The 27,338-nt window shown below is 36.5% G+C and overlaps 1 protein-coding gene across 1 annotated transcript in view; it reads right to left on the minus strand.

Annotated features, from left to right (window-relative positions):
- Window positions 1-27,338, minus strand: part of RPS6KA5 (ribosomal protein S6 kinase, 90kDa, polypeptide 5) — a 68,604-nt gene that overhangs the window by 25,976 nt on the left and 15,290 nt on the right. The window contains exons 3-6 of the mRNA XM_009583171.1: window positions 25,770-25,885; window positions 24,838-24,945; window positions 5,965-6,048; window positions 3,223-3,326 (exon numbers count right to left, since the gene is read on the minus strand). Of these exons, the coding sequence (XP_009581466.1) occupies window positions 3,223-3,326; window positions 5,965-6,048; window positions 24,838-24,945; window positions 25,770-25,885 (412 nt within the window). The remainder of the gene's footprint in view (window positions 1-3,222; window positions 3,327-5,964; window positions 6,049-24,837; window positions 24,946-25,769; window positions 25,886-27,338) is intronic.

Below are 27,338 nucleotides of genomic sequence, written 5' to 3' on the forward strand. Positions count from 1 at the left end.
GTGCTCAAATTTAACAGCAGATAGCCATTGTGCCACACAAGGGAATAAAATTATCTAAAAATATGTAAGATTACTTCCCACCTAGGTAAAATAAAAGAAGGACCTGGATTCATTTAGAAGACGACTTTTTTCCTTAAACTCAGAAAAATGAAAGGCCATGGAAACTATGCTTTCAGGGCTTCTGACTGAGTAAGAGAAAACTGAATTTTTTAAGTCTGCTGCAATTGGCAAGTTAAAGTATATTTAGGTTAGGGAATACAATCTCTGTTTAGAATACCTTTGGCATCAAGAAAGAAGTTTGTACCAACTCATACCTCTGTGACAGTGTTAGTGATTTCATTACCACTGGCAACCGTAAATATCTGATGAAGTTATCTGCAATTCATTTTTTCAGCAGTTTAGAGAGGAAACAAAACTGAAAAATCAAAGATAGTCAGGGAGAGAATTTGGAACTTATTTAAATATAGGTGTAAAAGAGTCTGCATCCCAATTCAACAGAAAACTTTATAGAAAAGGCTGCAGACATAATTGAAAGAATTATCAAAAAAAAAAAGCACATTAAGTATAAATTGTGAATGTACCCCCAGTGACAAAATTATCAAAGAAAAAAGGAAATGAAGATCATAGCTTCTAGGCCAGACAGGCTTAGGATAAAGACAGGTACTGACAATTCAGCTGTTACTTCTCGAAAGATCTTAGCGTACTCATGCTAGAGATAAATACAAGGAGGGTATTTCTGAAAAGCCATGAATATGGTAACAAGAATTTCTAAATTTAACAGGCTAGCATGTCGGGAAGGGCGGATCATTTCTTTCAGGGATGCTCTCTAGCGAGTAGCTCAACAGCTTCCCAAGTTGCAGCAAACTCTACACAGTTCCCTTCAGTCCTTAGAAAAAGGTTTTCTTTCCATCTTCTCTAAGATGTATTTCTGCACCCTACTCTTCTCACCCTCTGCCTGGGCTGCAGGAGCACCACAGCCTGCTTATATCTCACATCTGTTCCTCCTGCTCTACCCCCCACTCAGGGAAAGCCCCAAACACACTCCCGTTGCTCCCCAAAGCATGCAGCAACCACCATTCCCCAGAAGGTTCCACATGACTCAGTGTGGCAGCCAGGACAGAGAAAACAGCAATGTTCTCATATGCTCAGCCACACTCCTAAAAGGAACATAACATTCATTACATAATAAACGGCAAACACACAAAACGGATGTCATCCAGCACAGAAATTGCTATCAATGGAAAGGATCCAGAAACCATGGGTCTTATGAGAACTGAAGTAAAGACAGATGAAATCAAGTCTGAAATGCAGTCATATAGTTGGGAGATTTCAGGTACAAAATAGGGGCTTATCAGTTGGAAGTGATAGAAAAGGAGAAGGAATTAGATCTATCCGTCCATCATTGGCATCAACAAGAGGAACCCAAGAAAAAAGGAAGGAATATCTTTTTGTTCAGATGGTGAATTATTACTTCCCTTAAACAAGACCCTCTTGAAAAATCAACAGGAATAAATTGTCCATATGTAAGAAACAACAACACAAGCTGAGTTAAGAAAAGGCTTCTTCAGGAAACAGGAAGACTGGGGAACATCTTTAAATACAGAAAACTGTAAGAATTTACCTCCTAAATTTATCAAAATAAAAGCTGAAAGACTACAGAATTGCTGTCTGTAGATGTGTAGCATGAATACCAACCAGAATAAAAGCATACGGAGCAACAACACAGTAAACTTGCCACAACTAAATTTAGATCAGAAATTACGTTATTAGCCAGCAGAGGATGGATGTTAGCAACCTTGCAGTTTCTCAGCTTTGAATTTAATCTTATATTATCAGAAAGATTAAGATATTAAAGAGTACACAAGGACGTACCAAAAGACAGTGAAATCCTGTAGAATACATACCTAAAAACTTTTCCAGTTTTTGGGAAAAACTGTATCTGTAAAGTTCAGGTCAAGGTTCTCTCAAAAAAATTTGTAACTCCTTCAGAGTTCCATTTAGTAAATCTTGGGAGTCAAAATTACCAATTCGGACATGGCATAAGTAAGCAATCAACAAAATTTCTAACCTTAAATAGGTCAGAAAGAGTTAACAGAAGTTTTAACTGTCATAATGACCAAGAGGGTAAAGTCCGGAATTTTGTTTTGTTAATGGATTCCCCTCCCCTCCTGTATTTTTTCTAGTGGCCCTCTAAGTCTCCTGTTCTGGTAGAGATGTAGAAACCAATAAACAGGTCTCAACCTTCCAAGAAATCATCTGAATTTATAACAGAAGTAAAATAAATTATCTAAATAATTTATGTATGTTCTGTTGTCCATTATAACCTTAAATATCAGGTGACTTCTGGTGAGGGTCAGAACCATGGTAATACATTCCAATAGAAGCAAGACTATTCTTAGTTTGGGGACTGGACTTACAAGCTGATCTTGACAGCGGTTACTAATTTGTGCAATTTAAGCCCTCAACTTCCCGCTCCAAGAGAAATCCAGTAATAGGAAATGCTCGTTTTGGGGGGAGATTCCCGGGTTTTGGGCAAGCTTATTGCTTTGTCTTTTTAAAATGCTCCAATGCTTTTACAGGGGTACTGAAAACAAACCTCTGAAGTGTAGAGGTTATTGAATGTAACAAAGCTGATAGTCAGGAAAAGTTTACATGTATAATATAAGAATGCTATAGGTTATTTCATTTCTTCTCAGATATGCAAGTATGGCTAGAAAAGATCACATTCTTTGTTTCACATTATACACTAACAAAATAAATATTACCTGTGACAAAAAGGTGGGAGTGGGGTACGTCCTGACACTTTAAACCTGTAGTCTGATGGAGTGATCTAGCAAGAGCTGACAAAAATCTCTCTAGCTAAATATATGTTTCATTATGTATCAAGATTTTGAATGTGATAATTCTATTTACATATCATTTCGTATTTCATTTGACTTCCTTTTCAACAGTAAACATGCAACAGGGTTGAATATCTACAAAGCTGTGGTTCCACTGTAGTTTAAACAACACAGGTCTTTCGTAAAGGTCAGTTCTATTATTACAATAACCTCCTGAGATTAATAAAACCTATCTGCTTCCAGATGTCATTCTGTTAAACAGAACTGAACACCTAAAAATGTTACTTTCTTCCTAAATTTTAGATTAAAACTCTCAAAAAACGTATTATGGCATAAGTACCACTTTGAGCAAGCACATTTACTTTACTGTTTTGAATCTTACCTAGAAATCTCTGCTTGGGAATTCTTCTCTCCATCAACTGTAAATGGTGATGCTCCTGTTAATAATTCATACATAAGAACACCAACACTCCACCAATCAACAGCCTATAGAACAACAATAATTATATATGTTAAGATACGTTGAAGTAAAATTGTTAACAAAAGAAGGAACAAAAAATGCACCCAGAAAGCAACTAGCAAAGGAAGAGCCCACCTATCAATAAAAAGGCAAACCTGGATACAATAAAGCACAAACAATTGCAGTACTGATTGGACGTAATTTCTATGATAATTTTATTCTGAAATCTCTCCACTTAGCTGATTCAACTAATTCAACTAATTTCTCAAGCTGAACTCTTTCCACTGACTACTAAAGTAGTCCCCCCAGAATTAATTTTTATTTTTACCATTGTGAAATGATAAGAATTCTAAAATGCACTCGAAATAACAGAGGAACCTAAGCCTCGCTAGGAAGTAGTGGAACCTGAGCTTTTAGGAGCTTGAGAATGAAACTAAGGAACTTTCAAAAAGCACAATTTAAGAGTACAGATCACAGTTAATGAGGGCACCTGAAAATGCTACGGAATTTTATCTTATATTCCCTGGTAACACAAGTGATCTTTGGCTTCTCATATATTAATCATATTGTTCATTGTTAATATCTCTGATACCTCATAACTTACAAAATATTTCTCTCTTTCAAAAGAGAAGATGTTACTATGAATAATAAAGGAATCAGTTTAGTCATGTCAACAAAATTAATTTAACTACAGGTGTTTGAACTTCTCAGTTTTACTTCCACGAAATTTGCAAATCAATGAAACTGAAGTTCTGCTTTACTTACGTTAACAACATTAATACAACATGGGAAGACAGTTAGTGAAGTGATGACAATTTGGCCTCACATTTTAGTTTTTTTGCTTCAAGATAGACAAAATCAGCCAAGACTGCCTAGAAGAACTAGCTGAAGAAGTCTCTGTACTGTTAGTAATTACGTTTGCAAATACACAATGATCAGAGAAAATCCCAGAATTTTTTCTTGGCATGTGTTTTTCCAAAAGAAAAGGAGGATCTGCAGAATCAGAAATCAAACTTTAAAAAAATAAATACTGAAATACTAGAGTAAGTCTTTTAGACCAAAAATACAGCTATCTAGAAGAGATTACAAATCAAACACATTGGTTAATGAGAGCATAGCATACTAAAGCAATCCCATTTTCTCTTTTTTAAATAAGATCTTTGAGTTGCTAGATACGCAGTAAATATGAAATACACTAAAAAACTTCTAACACTGCATCACATAACACTGCCAATGGTGAGGCAAAGAGTGTGTGGTGTAAACAATTACCATCACATAGGTAACTGAAAAATCACCCTTATTTATCAGCTAACATTTGGTATGAAACTGCGAAGCTATTTCTTACAGAATACTGTATAGCTCTGCACTACATCTAATGAAAGTATTAGATAGAACCAAAGATAACAGAACAGAGACTCCTCTTTAAATCAGCAACAATTTGAATTTGTAGGCACGTGAGAGGACAGAATCACAATTCAAAGTGACTGACACATTGGAGAGATGCTCTGAAACTGGCAAGACTAAACTAAGAACTAGAGTGCAGGAAAAAGCTTCAATTCATAAGTTCATAAAATTCCATTTTTAATAATGACTAGGCAAGCAGTACGGTAGAAAAAGATGCAGAGGTTATAGTGTAATACAAAGTAGGTGTGAGACAATGACTAAGTGAAAAGTCAAAGCACATTCTATTTTATGTTTAATAGAAGAATCAGGGAGGTAATCATTCTGCTGTACTTCAAACTGCCAACTCTTAGCTGAAACACTGTGCCCACTATAGTGCTCCCTACCCGAAGAAATATACAGGCAAACTCAGACCAAAAGAGAAGCAGAATGCACAGAGAAGGATAAAAAACCTTCTCAGGCAAAGTCAGACTGAGTCCAGTTAGTCTAGAAAAAGGAGATGGGTGACATAACATTTTCCAGTGCTTAAAAAGGCTTTTATAAGAGGAACTGTGATCAACTATATTCCGTGACCCCTAACACAAAGACAAGTCAACTCAATCCTACAGCAAAAAAATCCAGAGATTAAATATTCTCCAAAACTTCTCAGTATAATCAGAATAATTTATCTAGGAATACTGTAGAATTCTTTCGGTGAGTTGGGTTTTTTTGGTTTCAAATATCATCTGTGAATTACAGTTGTCTTGATCTTTCCCATCAATTACTGACACTTTAATTCATAATAAAACTTGAGCCTCAAGGTAAACAGAATTAATTTTTACAATCTGAGAACATCTATAACATTAATAACCCACTCCATGCTTCAAGAAAGATAATAGATTTCCCTGATGTACAATTTAAAAAATATATCAGAATTAGCCACGGAACAGCCATTTTTCCATTCTGAACTAAATAGTTTTTTATTTAAAAGGAAGTAAGTGTCAGCTAAGTTTTTTTGTCCCACTGCAGGTTTAGAACAAATTTTGAATAGAACACAAATGAGCCTCAATACCTTTACAAAATATGCCTTTTACTAAAGATTAAAAACTGAAAATACATCATATTCATGTTTTTAAATATAGGCAATAATCTATTTTAGGACAACGTGAAATAAGACATGTTTAAATAAGACACTATCACATTTTACAAAAACCCCTCAAACTGAACAACAGGGTTGCCTAAAGAATTAATTTCTTTTCAGTAATAAACTTAGATAGAACATACCTTATCATGTCCTGTATCTCCTCCTCTTACAATATCTGGAGCCATGTATTCTATTGTTCCACAGAAGGAATATGCTCTCTCATTCTAGCAAAAAAAAAGAAAATAAAATTCATGTCAAACAATTATATTATACAAATCACATGGGACAGATATGGCTAACAGTTCCAAGATGCTGGCAGCAATTCTCCTCCAAAAAGCTCAGAACTGCTAGCTAGATCATATTCCATCATATGTAGAAATGTATCACATAACGCTAACGAATATTTACAGTCTTCTACGAAAAAATAAAATGTCATAGCTTTGTGTGGCAGTCTAAGATAAGCACACAAAAATTAACCTATTGATATTTAAAAAACTTTCCTGGAAGTCTAAATGTTATATACATTTCAGAACTACACAAGATTCCCCAAGGTAATATAGACACCACATTCTGAAGGCTGCAATTATCAATACTCTAGACAGCAAATGAAACCTTTCCATTAAAAAGAGCATTTCATTGTAAGATGTACAATTTGACTAAATTGGATACAAGATCCTTTGGGTTCCCCATATTTAGGAATTTATTATGACCTCTAGAAAAGTAATTTTCTTTCGCAACACACACATATATAAAAAACACAACATTCTCTCAAGAAGAGACTTGGGGAGAGACAAGAGAGAGAAAGAGAAAGGCAGACAGACAGAGTTGTAAATTTAATTTTATTCTACACACTGAAGTTATTGTCTTGATTATGTTCAAAACTAAGCTGCTTTCACAGGCATGTATAATTGTTCCCTGTTAGCGATTTACCTTTGAGGTCAACATGAGGTCATGCTGTACCTTGCTAATGACGAAAGCACATGTGTTTGGGCCATGCAACATTGTTCCTCCCTTATCCTTCAAGCTTCTAGCATTTTGGGGAGAGATCCTGATAGGTCCTTTAAAGAAGAGTGTTCAAAAAAGCAAATATTTCAAAAGTCAGGTTTTACATTTGTAGATTCAGATTTGGAGTTTAAAACAGGTGCTATATAAGAGAATGTACTACACTAACGAGAGGAAGCTTCTACAAGTAGAAATAGTGCTCAGTGCTACCCTGAGGCATAAAAATTAAACAGTCCAACAGCATATTATTAAACTGTATTTATTAAAATATATATACTGTGACTGGTTTTTTGGGGTAAAATTCTGAGTTTAAAATAGTTATAGGCCTCATTTTGTTCAAATATTAACTTGAAATATTAACTTCTGAGATAAAACCATAAAATAATAAACTTTTCATGATTCCACTTTCCTTTTGACACACTATTGTTCCTCTTTGATTAACTTTTCCAGTACCTGTTATCTAAAAGAAAAATAGCGCGATAAAAAGCAAAACAAAAAAAAAACCTCAGAAATTCCTAGCCCTCCATCCTGGCATCAGCCAATCTAAAGCTATTCATATATCCCTCTGTTTGATTTTCCTTCACCTGGGAGGGAGGAGGGGGGAAGAAGGGGAAGAAGGAAAAGGAAGGGAAGTGAAGAATACAAAATGAAACTGTTCTTCGCTTGCTACCTCTCCAAAGAGTAAAGATACTGCAGCCAAGCTGAGATTTATGGAAACAATTTATAATGCTAATATATCAAAAGAAATGGATGAAAACTGTTATCATTGAGTTAGCTGCAAATTCAGCAAATCATCTGCAAAATTATGTCTTTTTTGTCTCCACCTTACGTAATAAAGCTAGGCTACAAGATACTACAGTGACAAGAAACAGACTGAGAAGTTGTATATGAACGTACACAGTGGTACAGCAGAACCCTTATGATCTCAGGTACCTTTTGCTGGTGAGAAGGCCCACTAAAAACATTTCAAAACATGCAGAATTATTAGTAGTAGCTTTTTTGAGGAACAATTACAATCCTTACTATACATAATTGGTGTTTCTGATTTTCAATTATATTTTGTTTTTACCTTTTTTACCTTTTCCAATTATTTTAGCTTTTAATATGAAAGAAGGAATTTCTGAAACAATATTTGAAAATTAGTTTTATTTCTTTCTTAAATTCATGTCTGAGGTATTTTTTGTCCCTTGCAAAATTCAGTGTTTAAAACCCCCAAAATAATTTTGGCAGTTTAAAAAATTGGTATTGTATCATTTAAAATAATTTCTTACAATTAAATTTCAATATGAAAAACTCATACCCTAAGTCACTAGCAGGCATTTATAAATTGAAAACACTCTGGGATATGTTTGTAATGAGGTTTATAAAAACCCCAACTTCAATCCACATAGTGGATACAAGTAAGTACTTGTATCCTTTAGCTCTTGCTTCCTTTCAGTTTAGAAATGATCTACTGCTGAAATTCAAGGCTGAACAGAGTCAAGAAGAAGAAAGCAGATGATTATCACAAGCGGAGTTCTTAGCAAGAAATTAAGTAGTAAATTGGAACTCAGCATTAGGTAGGAAAAAAAATGGATCCACTGAGCATTTTATTCATAATCAACACTGATTTGCCATTACATATACTAGCATCATACTCCAGAAGCCCTGTTGGAACCAGCTTATGACTGTTACAGGGTGACCATTAAGAAAAAATACTCTGATACCAACTACTTATAGTTTCTTATTTAACCACACAAAAAAGCTCAGAGGACTACAGCACTCCTCAGAACATTAATAAAGCCACCTGTCTGAAAGCAAAGCATTCTGGCTACAAATTGACACAGATTTGCCTTCATCAGATGCTGTAGAAAGTCCTGACTTCAGACAGCTGAAGTCACAAAATTTAGATACTTCTTTGTCAGACACCTCCGTTTACGTTGTTTTATTAAATTACAAGCCCCACCAAGTACCTCTAGCTGTTACTTACAGAATACAGTTTTTATAGTTTGAAGTTTCACTAGGAGCACTTATGTAAATTTGTCATTGTTAAATATGCCTCTTACAGGGCATCACTAATATTCTTTACTATTATGCATTACATATGGGTTTAAAACCATTTTCAAAGAATGTTATCTCCAGTAACAGTTTCCTTTTTTGTCCCATCCTGGGCTGCCCAGTACAAGAGAGACATGGGCATACTGGAGAGAGTCCTGTAAAGGGCCACTAAGAAGATTAAGGTACTGAAGCATATGAGGAAAGGCCAAGAGAGCTGGGACTCCTCAGCCTGGAGAAGGGATGGCTCGGGGATCTCATCAATGTGTATGAACGCGTGAAGGGAGGGTGCAAAGAAGGGGGAGCCATGCTCTTTTCAGTGGTGCCCAGTGACAGGACCAGAGGTAATGGGCACAAACTGAAACACAGGAGGTTCCCTCTGAACATGAGGAGACACTTTTTTACTGTGAGGGTGACCGAGCACTGGCACAGGCTGCCCAGGGAGGTGGTGGAGTCTCCCCCCTTGGAGATATTCAAAAGGCATCTGGACATGGTCATGGCTCTAGGTGATATATGGTTGAGTAGGGGGGTTGGACCAAATGACCTCCAGAGGTCCCTTTCAACTTCAACCATTTTGTGATTCTGTGACAAAAATCACTGTAAGTTGTATTTCACCATTCATTTGTGAAATCACATTTCACTCACAAATCAAATATGCAGCCCCTCCCCAAATTTCAAAAACCAACAACCAAACCTCATTTTATAATTTTGCCCCCCCCCATTTACATTTCATTCAACTTTATAACATGAATCCCAATTCCAGAATCCACATTATTAATACTTTCATGTTATGAGATATAAGACAAGAAAGGAAGTTATTAAACAACAACTGAACTTGGATTACCTACAGGTGAATTCTCACTGAACACGCACACCTTGCAAATACTCGAGCTTAAGAATTTTTTGCGTAATGCAGAATGCTCATTTGCTTCCCTCACTCAGCGTGCATGCCTTAAACACAGTGGTTCCCTCTTCTGAGTTGCAGAAGAGCAAGCAGACACTAACGGAAGGAAACAGAAGTGTGGCTAACCCATCTCTAATAATTCTATATGACAATATTGACCTTGTCTTTGAAAAAGTGTCATTATGTTTGTTCCCAATCAGCAGTGCTTTCATGTTTACAGATAATCTGGAGACAGCCTTCAGTCTTCTAGCACACAACAGCTGGTTTTGATTTCCGTTTTTTATTTTGCCAAGTTCAGCATCATTCCTGAATGTTTATGCAAGAGCATAGTTTTTAGTAAAGTGGCTGCTTCAAACCGGTTAGCTGCTTAAGAGTGCAACAACTTTTCATGAAGCCACTGATACAAACAGAATTTTGTTAGAGTTCTTGACCAGTGAAGATAGATATGTTCACCTGGACAGCCAGGCAGTTCACTTTGTTATACCAACCCTCTGTTAAATTAGAAAAACAAGTTATATTCCCTTAACACTTATTCTTTGAGGTGAGCTATGCACTGATACTGTGGATGTGCCTATATATATTACGAGACTGTTTCTAGTAAATACTCTAGTACTACACATGGGGTAGACCTCTAACTTATCCCACTCCACTCATGGCAATATAAAAAAGAGAGTGCGCTGCCCTCTTTCCGAGTTCCTTGCAATTATTCTGACTGATCTGAGCATCTTAGTGAAATATTACTGCTTTAACTTGCTAGGGCACTTTCAGTACTATGTCTGTATGATCCTTACAGTGTTTTCTCTAGATCATCTATTTCAGCATCCCATTTTCCTTTTCCTTCATGAAAAAAGAAAGGGCATAATTAGTCTTCCAACCAGGAAATGTTGACAGCACCTAGCCACCAAGCAGCTTTAGGACAGAAATCAGAATTCTTATACTGTCCAAGATGGAGAGGTGTAACGTGGATTAGCATTCGTCCTCGAAGACAGTCACTTCACCAAAAGAAAAAACCTCATAGCAGTGTCGTCTTTGTTAAAACTATGTACACTGACCTTGGCAGGTTGACCACAATTACACCATTTCCAGAGATCAAAAAACCTAGATCCAGAATTCAATCGAAAGTGTTGACAGGATGGAGGTCTTGCACCATCATGCTCTTCATGATCTTGCGGTATCATCACTTGGCCCTGCTTTATAACCAAGGAATGCTACGCAGGCATTTGAAACTACCTGAAGTTGTAGAAAGCATATGTGTAAACTTTTCTCCTCAAAGACAGAGAGGACTTATGCCTTCAGAGTTCTCTAATGAGCTCCCTCATCAAGTAAAAAAACCACGTTAGCAGTGGCAAAAAAAGCAAGAGGAAGAAACTCCATTTCTCTGCAGAGACTAATCAAACTCACCACATCTACAGGAAAAGCGTGACTGACAGAGAAACAGTCACTACTATAATACAAAGATGTGTCCTTGAGAGTACACATCCTAGCCTACAGCAATGCAAATTCAGTTTAGCAACATATGCAGTGGTAGCTCAGACAGTTATTAAATCTCGTAACTGTTCAAGAGGTCACAACAGGGTTTGTGGAACAAGAACTGTAATTCTGAAGTGAACCACAGGAATTAGATCAGACTTCAGGAGAGCCAAGGAATCACACATGCACAACATGCTCCTAAAAGGCTCATCTCTACTGGGCCAAACTGCCTTTTGGCAGCCCACTATTAGGACAAAGGGCTACTCCATTATGTCTGATTTAAGAAGTTACTGCGCTGGAAGGATGGTGTTAGTTTCCAGTGCCATAAAAAACTCACACAGCCCAGATGCACTGAAAATGTCTGATTCAATGTCCTAACACATCCAAAAGGGTATGGGAACTGGGCAAATAAATAAGAGACAACAGATTCAGGACGCGTGTTTCCCAACACGTAGGGGGTGAAGGCCTGCATTATTTTATCACATGCACCCAAAGATCTGCATCTGAGAAACAAACTGTGTTTTAATACTTGGCTGAAGAAATCTTCAGCTAGGAGGACACAGGTAGACAACTGTCTGAATGTCAGGGCCAAACTAGTATTTGTAAAGAAAAAAAAAGTCATCTTAGAGTAGAGGACAAGATCCCAAGGGACTGTTACATGGTATTATAACTCCTTCAATAAGCAGAGAACATCATTAGTTCAGGGACTCAAAAAAATCAAGTTAACCATACCCTCTGGAAACAAAGATCTGCATAATTGGAAAGTGCATCTTGTGATTGTCATGCTTACTCATAGCATGGCAGACAGAGCATCCAAGTCAGCTTGAAAGAAAGTACAGAGAACAGCTTTTGGAGCTCCAAAGCAGCTCCAGAGCAAAAGATGACAACCCACATTGAAAGGTTCAAGACTCAAGCAGGCAAGGGCTGATGTGTTGAATACCTCCTGAGTCAATGGTGTCATCAGTATATTGCTGCTGAGTACTAAAGAAAGTAAGATTTCTGCTTAGACTTCTGCAGGCAACTAGAAGTTACATCAAGAGAAACATACAATCTATACAAACATTAAGCACAAAATGCACCCACCTGTTGCCAAATTGGCTGTTTGTACAAGAAAGAGACAAGCAACCTGGAGCATGCCACTTGACCATTGGAAAAATGGGAGCAAAAACAAAAACAAAGAAAAAGATCAAACCAAGCCTTAAGAACCCACAAGATTTTGTTTCAGAGGCCTCAGGAAGAAAACAAACAGACATCAAAGCAAAGCATCCAAACAAAAACATGAAAGAAGACTACAGAGGTGTGAATGCTGGAAAGGGTGAGTTGAGATAAAGCTAGCTAACAGAATACCAACATAGGTAAAAAAAAAAAAAAAAAACACACACCAAAAAAACCCAAAAAACCCCCACACCTGCGAAGAATAACCAGATGCTCTATCTGGTATCTGGCTCAGAATACTGAGGCATATTCCAAGTACGCTGCTCTATACATGTGCACCAAGCCTAAGGAGAGCATCTATTTGTCATACAAATACTGCTTTGGAAAAATGCTTCAGAACTTGAGCATTTGTGATTTTATCTCCAAAGTATGAATGCAGGTATGGAAAGCAATCTAGTGTCTTAAGACAGTCATTCTGCCATTTGAAGACATATTATTTAACATTTAAATATACGGCCTTTGAAGTATTTCTTCACCTTGACGAACTGCATTCAAACAACATATGCCGCTGCTCCAACAAACACTTGGGTCCTACAATCCTATGGCTTATTTTATTCACAACGGTCTTTGTTGTGAATGTTAGCCAGAAGATTAGCCAAGTATTCACTGAAGCCATTCTTTTCAGCATTCACAATTAGGACCCACTTCTCCAACTACATGAAAGGTCACCTTTGAAACAGAACAGACTGCTTCTGTTCTCCAACTACTTAATGCACAAATACTTTGTTCTTAACTGAGCTGGACTACTACCCTGAATACCAGATATGACACATTCTGAAATCGTATTACTAACATATTCCTTCGAATCATGAAACTTGACTCCTTAAATGAATTTTGCAACTTTAAAAAAAACCATAAATAAAAACAAAGCTACTCCTCTCTAAATATTCTTTAACAGTGTATGTGTTCTCTAATAGGAATTCCTTGCTAACAGAAGCAATGGTAGGATACGGTCCAAAGGCTTGGTTAAACCCTAGAGCACATAATTTCTAGTGTAAGAATTTCAAGAAATGGAAACTACACAACATCAGGGACAGTGCACTTCTCAGCTATTAAATTGGCTTGGACTTTAATTTCCTTGCATTCTGTATTCATATAAAATATTCTAGGAACATAATCAAATAGCTTAAGAATTACTCCTTTAGTGTAATCAATATTAAAAAACAACAACAAAACCAAAACCTAGAAACACTAAGCGCTGTTGCGCCAAAGAACACAAAAACAACCTCTAGAGTTAGTCAGAGTTGCAATCTCTGATAGCACGTATTTCACCAGTCAGCAACAATTCTGCAACTGAGTAGCACCTAGTGACACAGAGCAAGAGGGTGCAATGGAACAGAAGGGAACCAGGTAGCCAGACAGAAGCTCACTGAAGGCATTCAGGGTTGCTCTCAGGATTGACCCTCCGCAAGTCCACTGAAAAATTCTCCAATCCAGACAAGAATTACTTACTGGTTCTTGTCACATTTTTGTTACGGAGAAATAATAGAATTACTATGCATGTTTTGGCTGGGTTCTTCCACAGATTTCAGGTACATTCTTACGAGATTCCTATGCTTGTCCATACTTGTTAGTTGGCAAATTAAATTACTTCATTCACTTAATCTGACCTCATCATTATGAAGGTTTCAAAATGTTACAACCTAGCAAGACAAGAAGAATGCTTAAGTGTTATTGGAGGTACTCTGAAATCACGTAACAAGTTTAAACAAGGTTTTTAATCCAATACAGATATGGTCTTTCTACTTAAAGTCAAGGACAATTCCTCCTTTTTGCATGGGCAGTGAAATTCTCCATACCAACTTTCAGATCAGGTATATAGATGAAAAATCAAACTGATGAAAACCATAGTTTAGCTAAAACTCCACACATCTTGGATCTTCTCTTTAAACAATCACCTAACAGGTTATACTTCATGTGAATGTGTACACCATGTAAATCACATGAGCTACTTCTATGTTTCCAACTTCTATAAAATACTCAGGGCTCCAAGTAAAATCTACCACTCTTCCATGAAAATGCCTCTCACCTACAATAAACTGGAAGTAGTCTGCATGCAATATATATGACAAAAAGAAAGCCAGTCTCCAGAAGATTTAAATTTTCAAACCAATCTTTTGGAACTGGTAAAGTTATGATCAATATAAAGACCTTGCTCTGAATTCTATTTAGTGACTAAACATTCTAGCACATGAAAATCTGTAATCTTGATTGTTATTCGTAAGTATTTACAACCCAAGTTTTCTTCTCTGATGGAGGGTAAGTCTTCTTATATTACCAGATGCACGGCATGTGGTAATTTCTTGGGAGATAAAGATGCCAAAAAAAAAAAGATGTCTTTGCACAGGGATAAGACTCACAATTGGGGAAGGGATCACATGGAATAGAAATGAATGGCAGACACTAAGATTTCTTTTGACACCACAGTACTGTAACTCTTGCACAAGATGGTGCGTTTCCAACTTATGTTCTAGAGTAAATAAGATCTGCAGGGATGTTGTGCTTTTGGCTCTCAAGAAGTTCAGCCAAGATGACTAACTGCTGCATATCACAAACTACAAGGGGTAGAAACACTCAGAGAGAACCTTCATCCTTAAAGTCATTAATGTTTCCTAGGTACATCAACCAATCTCTAATGAAGGAAACCAGAGGCAGTTGATCTCTCCTGCAATGAGAGATCAAGGTAGAGATTGGGGGACAAGAGGCTAGAGTATACCCCTACAGAAAGGGATTTGGGGTTTCAGTTGACCGTAAGTTCAGTACGAGTCATCAGTGTGCCCGGGTGGAAAAAAGGGACCAACCATATCCTCGGTGCATTAAGCACATTATAGCTAACAAGTCCAAAAAACCAATATGATTGTCCCAATATACTGGTGCAGCCTCACCTTGAGTACTGTGTGCAGTTTTAGGCTCCGCTATATGAGAAGGATATAAAAATATTAGAATGTGTCCAAAGGAGGGCAACAAAGATGATGAAAGGACTAGAAGGCATGACTTTTGAGGAGCAGATGAGGATACTAGGTTGTTCAGGTAAGAGCAGATGAGATGGAGGAGTAACCTTATTGCTGTCTACAATGTTCTCATGATGGGGAGCGGAGAGGGAGGTGCTGATTTCTTCTCTCTGGTGTCCAGTGATAGGAAGCAAGAGAATGGCTTAAAGCTGCATGAGGGGAAGTTCAGATTGGATATTAGGAAAAAAACCTCTTCACTGAGAGGGTGGTCAAGCATTGGAACAAGCTCCTCAGGGAAGTGGTGATGGCCCCTAGCCTGTCAGTGTTCAAGAAAGTGTTTGGAAAACAGTCTTAGATATACAGTTTAACTTTTAGGTGGCCCTCTGTGGAGTCAGGAGATGATCCTTGTGGGCCCCTTCCAACTCAGGATATTCTACAATTCTATGATTCAGTGAGACCGGAACATAGCATGTTTCAACTGTGCCAGGAAACATTTCCCTGATGTAGAAAAATCTTTAGGTATACAGAATGCTTCACAAGTCTTTACAAAACTAAGAAAGGGGACTTAATACAGCAGATTCTTCAAGTAGATTTGGCCTTGCCCGGTGCTTCTGGTATCTGCAGAAAGACTGCTGTGAATTGTGCTGGATACTGTCATAGACTGCAAGGTTATATTGGATAAATCCAGAACTGCTTGTAAGTTCCTCAATTGACTGTTTCCTTTTGTGGTATATTATCAATATACTAACTATACCTAAGAGAAATTCTATTTCTAAAGTAGTGCTTCATACAAGTTCTGAACAGGAAACCCACAGAACAACTCCTATGACTTCTCATATGCTTCTTCTCACATGGTCTTTTAACTTTGTGTGGTGAAGTCTACTCTTTCTTTTGCATCAGCTACAAGAGTCTAGCAGAAGAAAAGTCAGTCTGCTCAAACAAAAGACATACAATAAATTGTATCATTCTGTTTTGAAGTTTTAATGATGGCCACTAACATCCCTAGTATGCTCTCATGAAGGCTTTAGTAAAAACATTGCTTGGGAGAGCAACACTGTCCCAAAAGATACCGAGTATCTAACTTTGTACTAGAGTATTTAACAGCTCCTGGTACTAATTTAAATTGAACGTGCAGAAGTCCCAACACTCTTTGCATAAATACTTGTAACTGATACCTGGCTAGGACTATGACACTTCACCCAGTGATGAATCAGTCATCCCAAACGAAACCTGCATGTTACACTTCCACAGAAGGTCTCACTCAAGAGGGTAAGGCAGAAAAGCAAACTCCAATTCAGAACTAGAAATGGCAGCAAGAAGTAATAGTACTGGAAACACGCTAAATAGGCAGTGAATCCTCTTGAAGAATAATGCTAATGTGTTTTTGTGAGGTTCCTGCAATCTCTTAGTGTGCATATTTATCAGCATCAGCATAATAGGAATAGCTCCAGCCACAACAGTATGGCAAATGACCCTTCTATTTTATGGTCTTACCAATTTTTTAGTTAACAAGGAAGAACATTTTAAACAATACACATGAAACTGTCCCTTCTAATAATTTTAATTTATTCAATGCATATTTGGAAATTGACAGAAGCATCACTCATTCTACTATTTTTATGAGGTCATTGAAGGAAAAAGTAATTAGTTGAGAAATAAGCAAGTTCAGACAGTAAAGGCTAGAAAGGATATATTATGCTACTGCATTGAGGAGTAAGACTCAGACTTGACTAGGGCTATGGGCCCACCTAAAGAGTTTCACAGGCTATCAAATGAAATAATTTTCCTGCCCTTTCAACAGCAACATATAATCCATTTCTTAATCTTCGCAAATGCCTAAAGTGCTAGATCATTTCTAGGTATGAACAGATGCCAGTATTTGTACTGTGCTAGAGAAGTCTCACTGCTGCTTTTCATTTGACTAACCCAGGGAAATATGCTGGAGTAAAACTACCTTCCTTAACTGCTTATACCTCTAAACAAATGTTTCAAGTCCAAAGTTGTCTTTCCTCCTTCGTTAAAGGAACTTCAAAGTTAACTTCCAGGTTGCATTAATTAGACCCTCTCTGGGCTCTCTCAGTAGTGCAGCAAATAACATCAATCAGAAATTGAAAAAATAGCAGAATTTCTAGAATACAAGGGACAGTATCGTTATTATTGCTATTTTCTACAGCTGTGAGTGGATGTAATTAAGAGTTCTGAAAGCCGTAACTTAGGTTTTGACTACAAGCATAAACAGTGAAAACTTTCCTAGGATAACCACGTCAGGGCCCTGAGCTTATCAGCAGGCTCTGCAACCTCTTTCCCCAATCCTAGGGGTTAAGGCATCTGTGCTCAAGACCAACACTGACACAATGCAGCTGATTAACCTGTGTGGAACCTTGTTGGGGCCTCCTCCATCTTCAGCTGGGAGCTGAGGTTCAGGCTCTCATTCTTGATCCTTGTGTCAGCTGTGCTGCAGGTATGCCCATACCTGGCTATGTACCTCACTGATCCTGATCCACCAACTTCAAATCCTGGCTTGACGTCAAGCCTCCCTCCTCCTGACAACCTTGTCTGATAACCACTGGACTGTTGTCTGAGCCTGTCTTACTGCCACTAGACTTGCTCTGATTTTCTTGTTTGGCAACTGAGGGATTGTGCCACTGGTCAGCAGGGATATTGATCCATGCCTGCCTTGCTGTCACCCTTAGCTCCCAGCTCACACTAACACGGGGAGCAGTCTGCCCGTCCTACTGCTCCCTGACAAACTAGTCAAGAACCACAGTTCCTCTAGAAACAGATTATAAGACTGAAGAACTTCAGCAGTTGAAGAGTTCAGCAGTATCACACAGGATTTCATACATCAGCTACCAGCAAACTGTCTATGAGCTACTGATTAAGTGAGCCATTAGAGTTCCCTTGGTAAGTATAATGAGAACACCAGGACCGTGGGATAAATCAAAAGAATACTGCCATAAATGGAAATTTACTTGCAATGCTGTAGAGGCCACATAGCAGAGGTGCTACTAACAAGCTGACGTGCTGAATGGATTTTGCATTTCACGAAAATCACAAGTAAAGAATGAAAAGCCTAAATTCCATGCAGAAACAGGCCTCGTATCTTCAGTGAACCTTAGAGGTCATCCTATCTGAAAAATATTTTATTGATATTTACCTCAAAAATAAAAATGCACCAAGAAAAAAAAACTGTTTCCATAGAAATCAGATCTGTAACATTCTTCACCATCATTTTAGTCGTCCAGAATAACAATAATTATAGTCTCAATTGAGGAAGGCATATGAAAATTGACAGTAAAGCCCTCTCATGGTTCAAAGACATGATGTAGATTTAAAATGAAAAACAAAAATCCTGTTCCACCAAAGTGCATGTCAGACTGACTGGTTTCTTCTTTTTTCTCATTTTTTTTTTTTTTTAATCCTTTTGGGAGCCTTTTTGTCATAATACCCAGACATAACACTGCGTAATTAAGCTGTCCATATGAGAAAGAGTACAGGTTCACTCAAAAGATCTCTCAGCTGTAGACTGTTGCTCTTGTAGCTGTAACTTCTATTCAGGACCAAAACTATTATCTTTGTAGGAGACAGAGAAGGAAGAACAAAGACAGGAAAAATGTTTAGTGATACACTAGTTAGACTGTTCTTCTGCATTCAACAAAATCATAATGAAGATTTTAGTAGAAAGTAAAGGTTTAGACTAGACCAAGAACGGTTGCAATATGGCAGATCAAAGGTCCACTAGTTTGAAATGTCATCTCAAGAAGAATTAATAAAAACATAAAGGTCATCTGAAATTAATTAAAAATCCTATCCTGGTGGCTGTTCCTACTTGAAGAAGCCAGTTAAGTCAAAATACCATGTTGGTTACTATACCTCATGCCAGAGGTATGACTTCTGCTTCTAAAACAGACATGGAATCAGGCTACTGAATTTTTCAAGCAAGAATGAGATTTGCCTGCCAGCAGCTGCCATCAGAATAGGCACTTAAAAGGGAGAGCAAGAACAACTAAACCTGGTACTGCATGCCAGCCAAGAAACACGCGACCTCTACAGCTGTGGCCCCAAAACATGACTCAATGCAAGGCTAAGCCTTCATCTAAGGTCAAGTGGAGGTTCAAGAAAGCCTTTTCACACATTTATACAATGGCTATGTTTGCTTTCGCAGTGCAATGAAATTGCAATTCTGCAAGGAATTCGTTAAACCAGTTCCTGATAATGGATTTGTAAAGCAAATAACTAAGAGAAAAGAAAACAAAAGTCTCAGTTCTGCAGGCAAAAAAATTCAGAAACAGCACATTATTGTGTGGGAGGAATGCAAGTATGTACCACTGTCATCCCAGATGAACATTTTGTACTAGGTTCTTCTCAAAATTCCAATTTTTGGAAGACTTTTTTTCTAAAGCATCGTCTTTTAAGGAGACAGAGGTAACAGTACCAAAAGAGAGAAGAATGGTGTACAAAGCAAAACCTGAAAAAATCCTCTTTCTTCAAATAGAGACAAAATTATAAGGTATAAAAGAGTACTGACTCTGGGAAGAATTCTACTAGCTGCCACTTCAAAAATTTATTTTTAAAAGAGAGAATGTAAAGAAAAAAATGCATAGGAGATGCCAAATAAACATTTATAGTATCAGAGAGCACCAGATGTAAAAGGTAGAGGAGTACTAGCGGAAAATTTGCTCAAATGCAATCCACCTGGTTCTAAATTCATTTTCATATGGCCATGAATCTCTGGTCATGTAAGTTTTTCACACCTGATTGCCTAAATTTCATCGAAGTTAGGTATTTGCAGTAATTCAAGCAGTAAAAAAAAAAAAACATCTATGAGAAAAAAGATTCATGAGGATGGCAGAGTTCGCCCTCAAAAAGTTACTTTTCTTCCCTTGGAAAACAGAAACAAAATTTTCCCAAGTTGACTAGCAATATATTTTTCTAAGATCTGACAGAAGATACCATGCTATTTAACACACAGATCAGTACTTCTCCCCAAAACGTGATTTTTTAAATGGTATATTACAATAAGAAAACAGTATCCTTAGAGCAGTCACAGTAAGAAATCATGATCTGTCTTGCAAAAATTCTGCTCCATGCTGGGAAAGCATAATCATCTTCATGATAAGCACTGAAAAAGGCATACCTCTTGGGCTAAGGCACAAACAGTCATCTGATCATTGATGACCTGGTTTTGCAATTAAATGAGTCCAGGTCGGTTATGTGCTTTTAGAGTGTTTGTTATGTTCTCAGTAATCAATTTCAGGACACTGAAACACCAACAGAAGTACACCAATTAAAGCAAAAAGTTTTTGCCATTGTTTCATTTTCTTTTCTAAAATAAGGGAAATAATGACTAATTTTCCAGACAGATCTATAACCAATGTTAACTTCTGTGGACTAACTTCACTACTCTTTCTTACTTTTTCCTCTTTGCAGAAATGTAAATCTATTTATAACTGTGCTATGTCTACATCACTGAACAATTGTTTAACTAAAACGCAAGCAGGTATAGTAACAGTCATCTACAGTATGGATTATTCTAACTCATCTTCCCAAGAGAATGCTCAATGTTCAGAGGATGCACTATCAAATTTCAATGATCAGATATTATCACTTTAATTAGACAATTATAAAGGGTCTTTTAAAGTGAAATGCACAGCTAATCTACCAGGTCACTCAAGTAAGATGACGGTTCATACAGCACTAAACAAGAGTCAAGTTGTAGTCATTTCCCTCTGTTCTGGACTACCTTTAAACTGCTCTAGAGAATGTGTACATCCTACTTCATCTACCAAAAACCATAGTGGACTAACCACCTTTTTATCATTTTTCCTTTAATGAATTTTCCTTCAAAATCTTTTAAAATTACATACTAATTTTCTTTCGAGAACAAAATGTTCAGTCAACCAGCTAATACACAAAACCAAACAATTCAACAGTGAAAAGCATCTGACAGTTATAACTAAATTTGCAACTCTGATCAAGATATTTTCGATGGGAAAACAATAATGTATCTGAACTATTCATTCTACACATCAGACAGAATTACACAGATATCCATCCAACTGAGTTAGATTACAATTCAATCATCCCTCATGCAGAATATCTACTCTGGTATTATTTATTACTAAGGCATTTGTATGCTCTCAGATATATTGTTTGAAAACCAACAACGTTCAGTATTTACCACATAATTTTTTTTAAACTTCATTAAGCAAACACAAAATCTTCAAAACAAACCTAAGCTAATGCAGAAGATGTGTACCAATGCAGAAGAATTGAGCATTTCACTATACCCTGGAATAAAGTATACTTTATGGGATTTAATTAACAAGAAAAATGTTAATTGTTATGCATCGTCTGACAGAATAGATTACTACTACAATAATTCAATGAATCTGTTCCGATTATTTTTTCTAAGATGTAAAGATCTCCATATATACTGAAGCATGATTTTTAGCATAGTTACAGAACTAAAGGAAATGTGAGGGGGAAAAAAAGATTTTAAAAAAATGAAGTAGCATTTTAACAATAAACATTAAAATGAAGACCAGACCTGATGACTAGGTTAAACTGACATTAACCAAATCAAAACAATTTCAGCATGCATGTAGAGCTATTGATGAGATAAAAAGATAAAAATATGCCTAAGCCACAAATCCAGAAGATAAAGATACTACACGAGAAATAAGATAGCAAAAAAAATACCAATTTAGTGGTTTTGTTTTTTTTAAAAGGTAAAAACAAAGGTAAAACCAGACTGCCATTTCACTTGTACAAGACAAATTTCAGTTTTTAGCAAAATAGTAGTATAAAACGCTTTAGAGCTCTTAAAACAGCACTGCTTTTTCAGCTTGGATTTGTAATTCTTGCATGTTATAAGCACTATCACATAATAATTGTAAAACAAAGAGGATACTTGACAATGCACTCTTCACACTCATGCTTCAGTAGCTGCATGGCAGAAATCAATAGGTTTTTGTCTTCCTAGAAGTCACATGCATTTGCTTCCTTTCACTCCAACAGTGCTTAGGAGAAGCAGCTTCCCACCTCTTCATTGTTGAATAGTGAATTAATCTGCTTATAGTTATTGTAGTCAAGAAATAGTACACTCTATTATAAAACAACTTCTGTCAGATTCTATACTTGGTCAGGTTCCTGGAAATATTTAACAACCATCAGATTAAAGCAGCGATAATGAAAACATTGAACTATGATGTTTCCTAGCAAGTATCCCTAACTACAAAACCATCCAAAATTCATAAATAAACGGCAAAGAATTCTCTCTGATAAGAATTCTAAACATAGTACATGCTTGTAATTGCTCATAATGTTTATATATTCTTAATAACCCAAATATATCTTATTTCAAAAAATACAATCCAAAGAGGGAAGTTACTAGAATAAATTCCACTTGCATAAGTATACATTTTTAATGGCAAAGTTCTTGCAAGAAGCAAGCTGGGCTAGGAAAGAAGTGTGAAAAAAGGGGGAGAAAGGAAAGCATACTGCTCTGATTAAATTGCAACTGCTACACTCTTATCTGACTTATGCAGCTGTGTAATTTTATTTAAAAGTGCTAACCAATGAGCATGAAAACAGATACAAAGCTATGCAGTTATACAGGCAAATTTTACTCTTGTAAATACATTGGTTCAGAAGTGTAAGTTAAGTATCTTTTGTAATGTGAATTGTAAGTGTTCTAGTAGTAGCTGAATTGTCTACAAAGAATACAATATGAAATGTCAATTTCTACGTGTAAATGGGTCATTCTAATAATGTTTAGGTTTAGTAGCTAAATTACAGCAGCACACATGAGAACTGTAGTCAAGTGCAGACAACTTCTTAGACTTTGAAACCAAACAACACAACTGCAATTACTTTTTTCCTTAAAAGAAACACTAGAAATGTTTAGCTTTTTTGAAAGGGAAGACATAAAATGTGAAGGAGAACATGAGAAAAAAATATGGTTAAATGAAGAGATTTCTGAGTCATATACTGAAAACAGAATGGATCAGTCAGAAGAACCAACATTAAATGACCAAGCAGCAACACTGTTTTATTTAATGACTGGAGAAGAGGAATCCAATTCAGTGTGTGGGAAAAGCACGCATCTCTGATGCTTATCCAAGTCCTCCCCTTTCCTTGCACTGCCTGTAAATGACATCCCAAAGGTGAGCACAGATGAGAAATAAGTATATTTCCTAAAACCATCTGTTTTGAGACTTAAAGAAGATCCTGATTCATTATAATATTAGAATCACAGGCAAGATTTCGGCTTCATTCAACTTTGGCTCAAAGGCTGGAGGACTGCTCCTTTTCTCTCCCATTGGTGCAGTAACAGCATTCCATGTACTTTACTTTGTCACTTGTGCCCAGCACAGCTTCTCTCACAACTCTAAGCAGGTCCTACTCTCCCTAGCCACACCTTTTACTATCATTATGTCCCGCTGAAAACTCCATCCCTCTGTACTTCCTCTCTTGCACTGGTCTGGCAATCTGCTGCTAATCCCTTGTCATGCCAGTTGAATCTCCTCTTGGTTTCACACTATAATTTAAAAGGAATATACTAACATTATCTGTACTATTTCCCTGCTTCAGAAAGTAACATTTCATATGTCTTAAAATGGTACCTCCCAAATCCTACCAGACTCCATTTGAAATGCAAATATTCTAGAGGAAACTACTAGTTATCTATTTTTAGAAAACCCCTCTGCTGCTTCTAACAAAGACTTTTAGATCTGCAGTCCCAGATTTCAATACCTCTGATACCCAAAGTGAAAGCCAAAAAATAGCCATTTTAAAATTCTCTCAGAAGTAAAATCCTACACAATTTTGACTCTTAAATCTAAAAAGCATAGTAGGAGATAAAACTGTACCTTACAAATAATTTAAACTAACGTCAACAGTCAGAGATCACTATGTTAGGTACTATGCACATATTTAGTAAGAGATAAGCTTTTATCCTAAAAGCTTGCAATTAAGCTTATCAAAAGTGACACAAAGACATGAGAAAGAGACAAGATAATAATACATTATTATTAGCATAAAGAAGAGTCATAGCATACCATTTGCCTAGTCACTGCAAAGTATTAGCACAGTTAAGCATTTTTAAAAAGGCATCTGAAAATGATAATGTAAGTGGCTTTTCAGACTAATGTGGATCTCTCCTTTTTCACATAAAGGGCAGCAGGAGGGAGCATGAAGGCATTTCAAGAAAACTAGAACAGACAAAACGTCTGACAACACTGGCAGGCCAAAGATCAATGAACTGAAAGCTCAAAACCCAGTAAAACAGACTATTAGATTTTGTTCTATGAAGTAAGAGTCTAGAAGGCAGTTTTTCTCCCTTCTGAAATGTGTTTATGATTTCAATGAGACAGAATCTGACTTTGTGATATTGCTGGATTCTGTCCACACTTACTGGAGATTCAAATACTCACCTCATCAGTAAGAAACTCCTTACTCAGACCGAAGTCTGTCAGCACCACGTGGCCATCAGAATCAAGGAGAATATTCTCAAGTTTAATATCCCGATATATAATCCCCAACTGCAAACAGAATATAAGAAAAAGTATTTCCAAATCAGTGTAACCACATCAAGGAGACATTGTTGAATGCAATTAAATACGAAGCTAGCAAAATTCCCATTATCAAGGTAATCTGACACCTGAAAGTTGCACCTCAAAAAGGACAATTTTAAAATGCCTTTGAAGAAATAACTTTGAGCGACTTAAAAATTCTCAGAAATTACACTGTGCACGAATGTCTTAAATTTTAAAGGACATACTATATCCTTTGAATCTAAAAGTGACTGCATACTTAAAAGTGACTGAATACTTGCTGTTGAGTACAAAACTCAGTTCAGCTTTCATTAAGAATGAAAATGGACGCTTCTGTAATATGTTCTGGACCATACATGCAGGCTTGTAATAGTCTACAAATCTACTTACTACCTCTGAAAACTATAACATTTTTCATATTTACAGTTGTGCCAAAATTTCAGAACTCTGCTATTTAATTGTATCAAAACAAGGACAACTGAACAACAATGCAACCCAAACACTGTTCATGTACCTACAAGTTAGTTTTACTGACATACACCATTTCATAATGATTACTAAAAATTAACAATCATTTGTCAGTAATAACACTCTTCACGCTGCAGACAAAAACTTGTAGCCTTAATCTGGTGCACATGAATAGACACTTCATTGGGAAGTATTTCTCATTATACAACTAATGTCCCATTGCTGGATAGTTACTTTGAATTTAAAACAATCTAAAAAAATAGTTCTCCTTACTAACTTTAGATGATGTGAAAAGAATACAGTTGTAGTTCTACAAAATCAGTACTAGGATAAAGTTACTTTACCTTGTGGAGATGTTCAAGTGCCAAAACGATTTCCCCAATGTAAATTTGCACCTCATTTTCTGAGAACCTCTCTCTGTGTGAAAGGTGAGTAAACAATTCTCCTCCATTTATATAGTCTAAAAAGTAGAACAAAGAACCTTATAACTTCACTTTCTGACAACTTGATTTTCTCACTGGAATATTAATAGGTACTTTGTAAGTTATTAAATAAGATGTTCTGGGCTCAGATGCTTTTACTTTCTTGTAATTCAGTAATATTTCATCATGTTGTACAATACTCAATTTCCTTCTTAGAGGACTGATGGAAGAACATAACCAACTTGTAAATAAGCAGCAAAACTATACAATAAGCCTCAAATATCCATAAATTATAAAGATGAATATTTTTTGCAAAATCAGTCTTTTAGTTATTTAGGAATATGAAAAGAAAGGACTACAAATGATATCTACAAACAGAATACTTGTACACTTATAAAATACTTAAGAGCAACAAGGCAGACTGACATAAAGACAGGCAATTCAGAAAACAGGTATTAGGTGAAATAATCAGCTATGGGCAATTACAAGTTTTACCCTTTGCAAGGGGAACTTCGATGGCAAAACTTACTGAAGGAGATTATTTCCACATACATTCCCTCATGGAAACCACACTTTCATTCTTTGCAGGCTAAGACACAAGGGTTTTCCCACAGTCAGGGAGAGGGGAAAAAAGTAATTATTACAATAGAGCTCCACTGCAACACAAACACATTTTAGAGGCAGAGCTGTTTGTGCTAGCAGTGTACATTAAAGCCATTAATTTGCAACCCTACAGCCCCCATATTCTATTTGAGGTCTACATATACAGAGCAGGGAACGTGCCCCACAACATCTTACTTAGTATTTTCTCAAATATGGTTTTTATAGATTCATTGGTATAATACATAAATCCATGAAAAAGGTCCAATCCTATTATATAAAAAAGTTAATACTCTGAAGGAGAAAGCAGATATACAAATTATAGACATTCTGACCTCTCTCCTCTTTTTAGTTCTCCAGTTCTCTGTTTCAGAAGGAATATTAGTGGAATTAAAGAACGTGAGAAAGATTATTTATCTAGATCAGTAAGCATATGAAAAAAATTATAATAAAGTATAAATAACCCACATGTTACAATTGCTTCTTTCTTCCAAAGAAAACTTCAGCATTCTAATCATGGAGAAAACAAATATAAACAAATTTTTAAAATATTTCTAATCAGAACTGCTAACTTAGTACAAGGCAAGAACCGAATTCCCAGGTACTGTTCTAAGGACTGTGACAGATACAAACCAAAGCTGCTACAGGAGTGGCAGAACAAGCCTAATTCTATTCAGGTTATAACACTAACCACAGCCCAATGAAACAAGCCCTCAAATTCTTGGTGCTAGATCAAATGCACCACTGACACAATGCGGAAGGAAAAAAAAAAAATCAGTTACTTCAATATAAACTCTATCTGACAGTTCAGATTCTGTTTTTTTTTTTTTTAAAGTATTAGTAGGTTAACCTCGTGTGACAAGCTTTGTATACAACTGGTATTTACATGGA

This window comes from Fulmarus glacialis, unplaced genomic scaffold (genome assembly GCF_000690835.1).
Source record: "Fulmarus glacialis isolate BGI_N327 unplaced genomic scaffold, ASM69083v1 scaffold8158, whole genome shotgun sequence".
NCBI lineage: Eukaryota > Metazoa > Chordata > Aves > Procellariiformes > Procellariidae > Fulmarus > Fulmarus glacialis.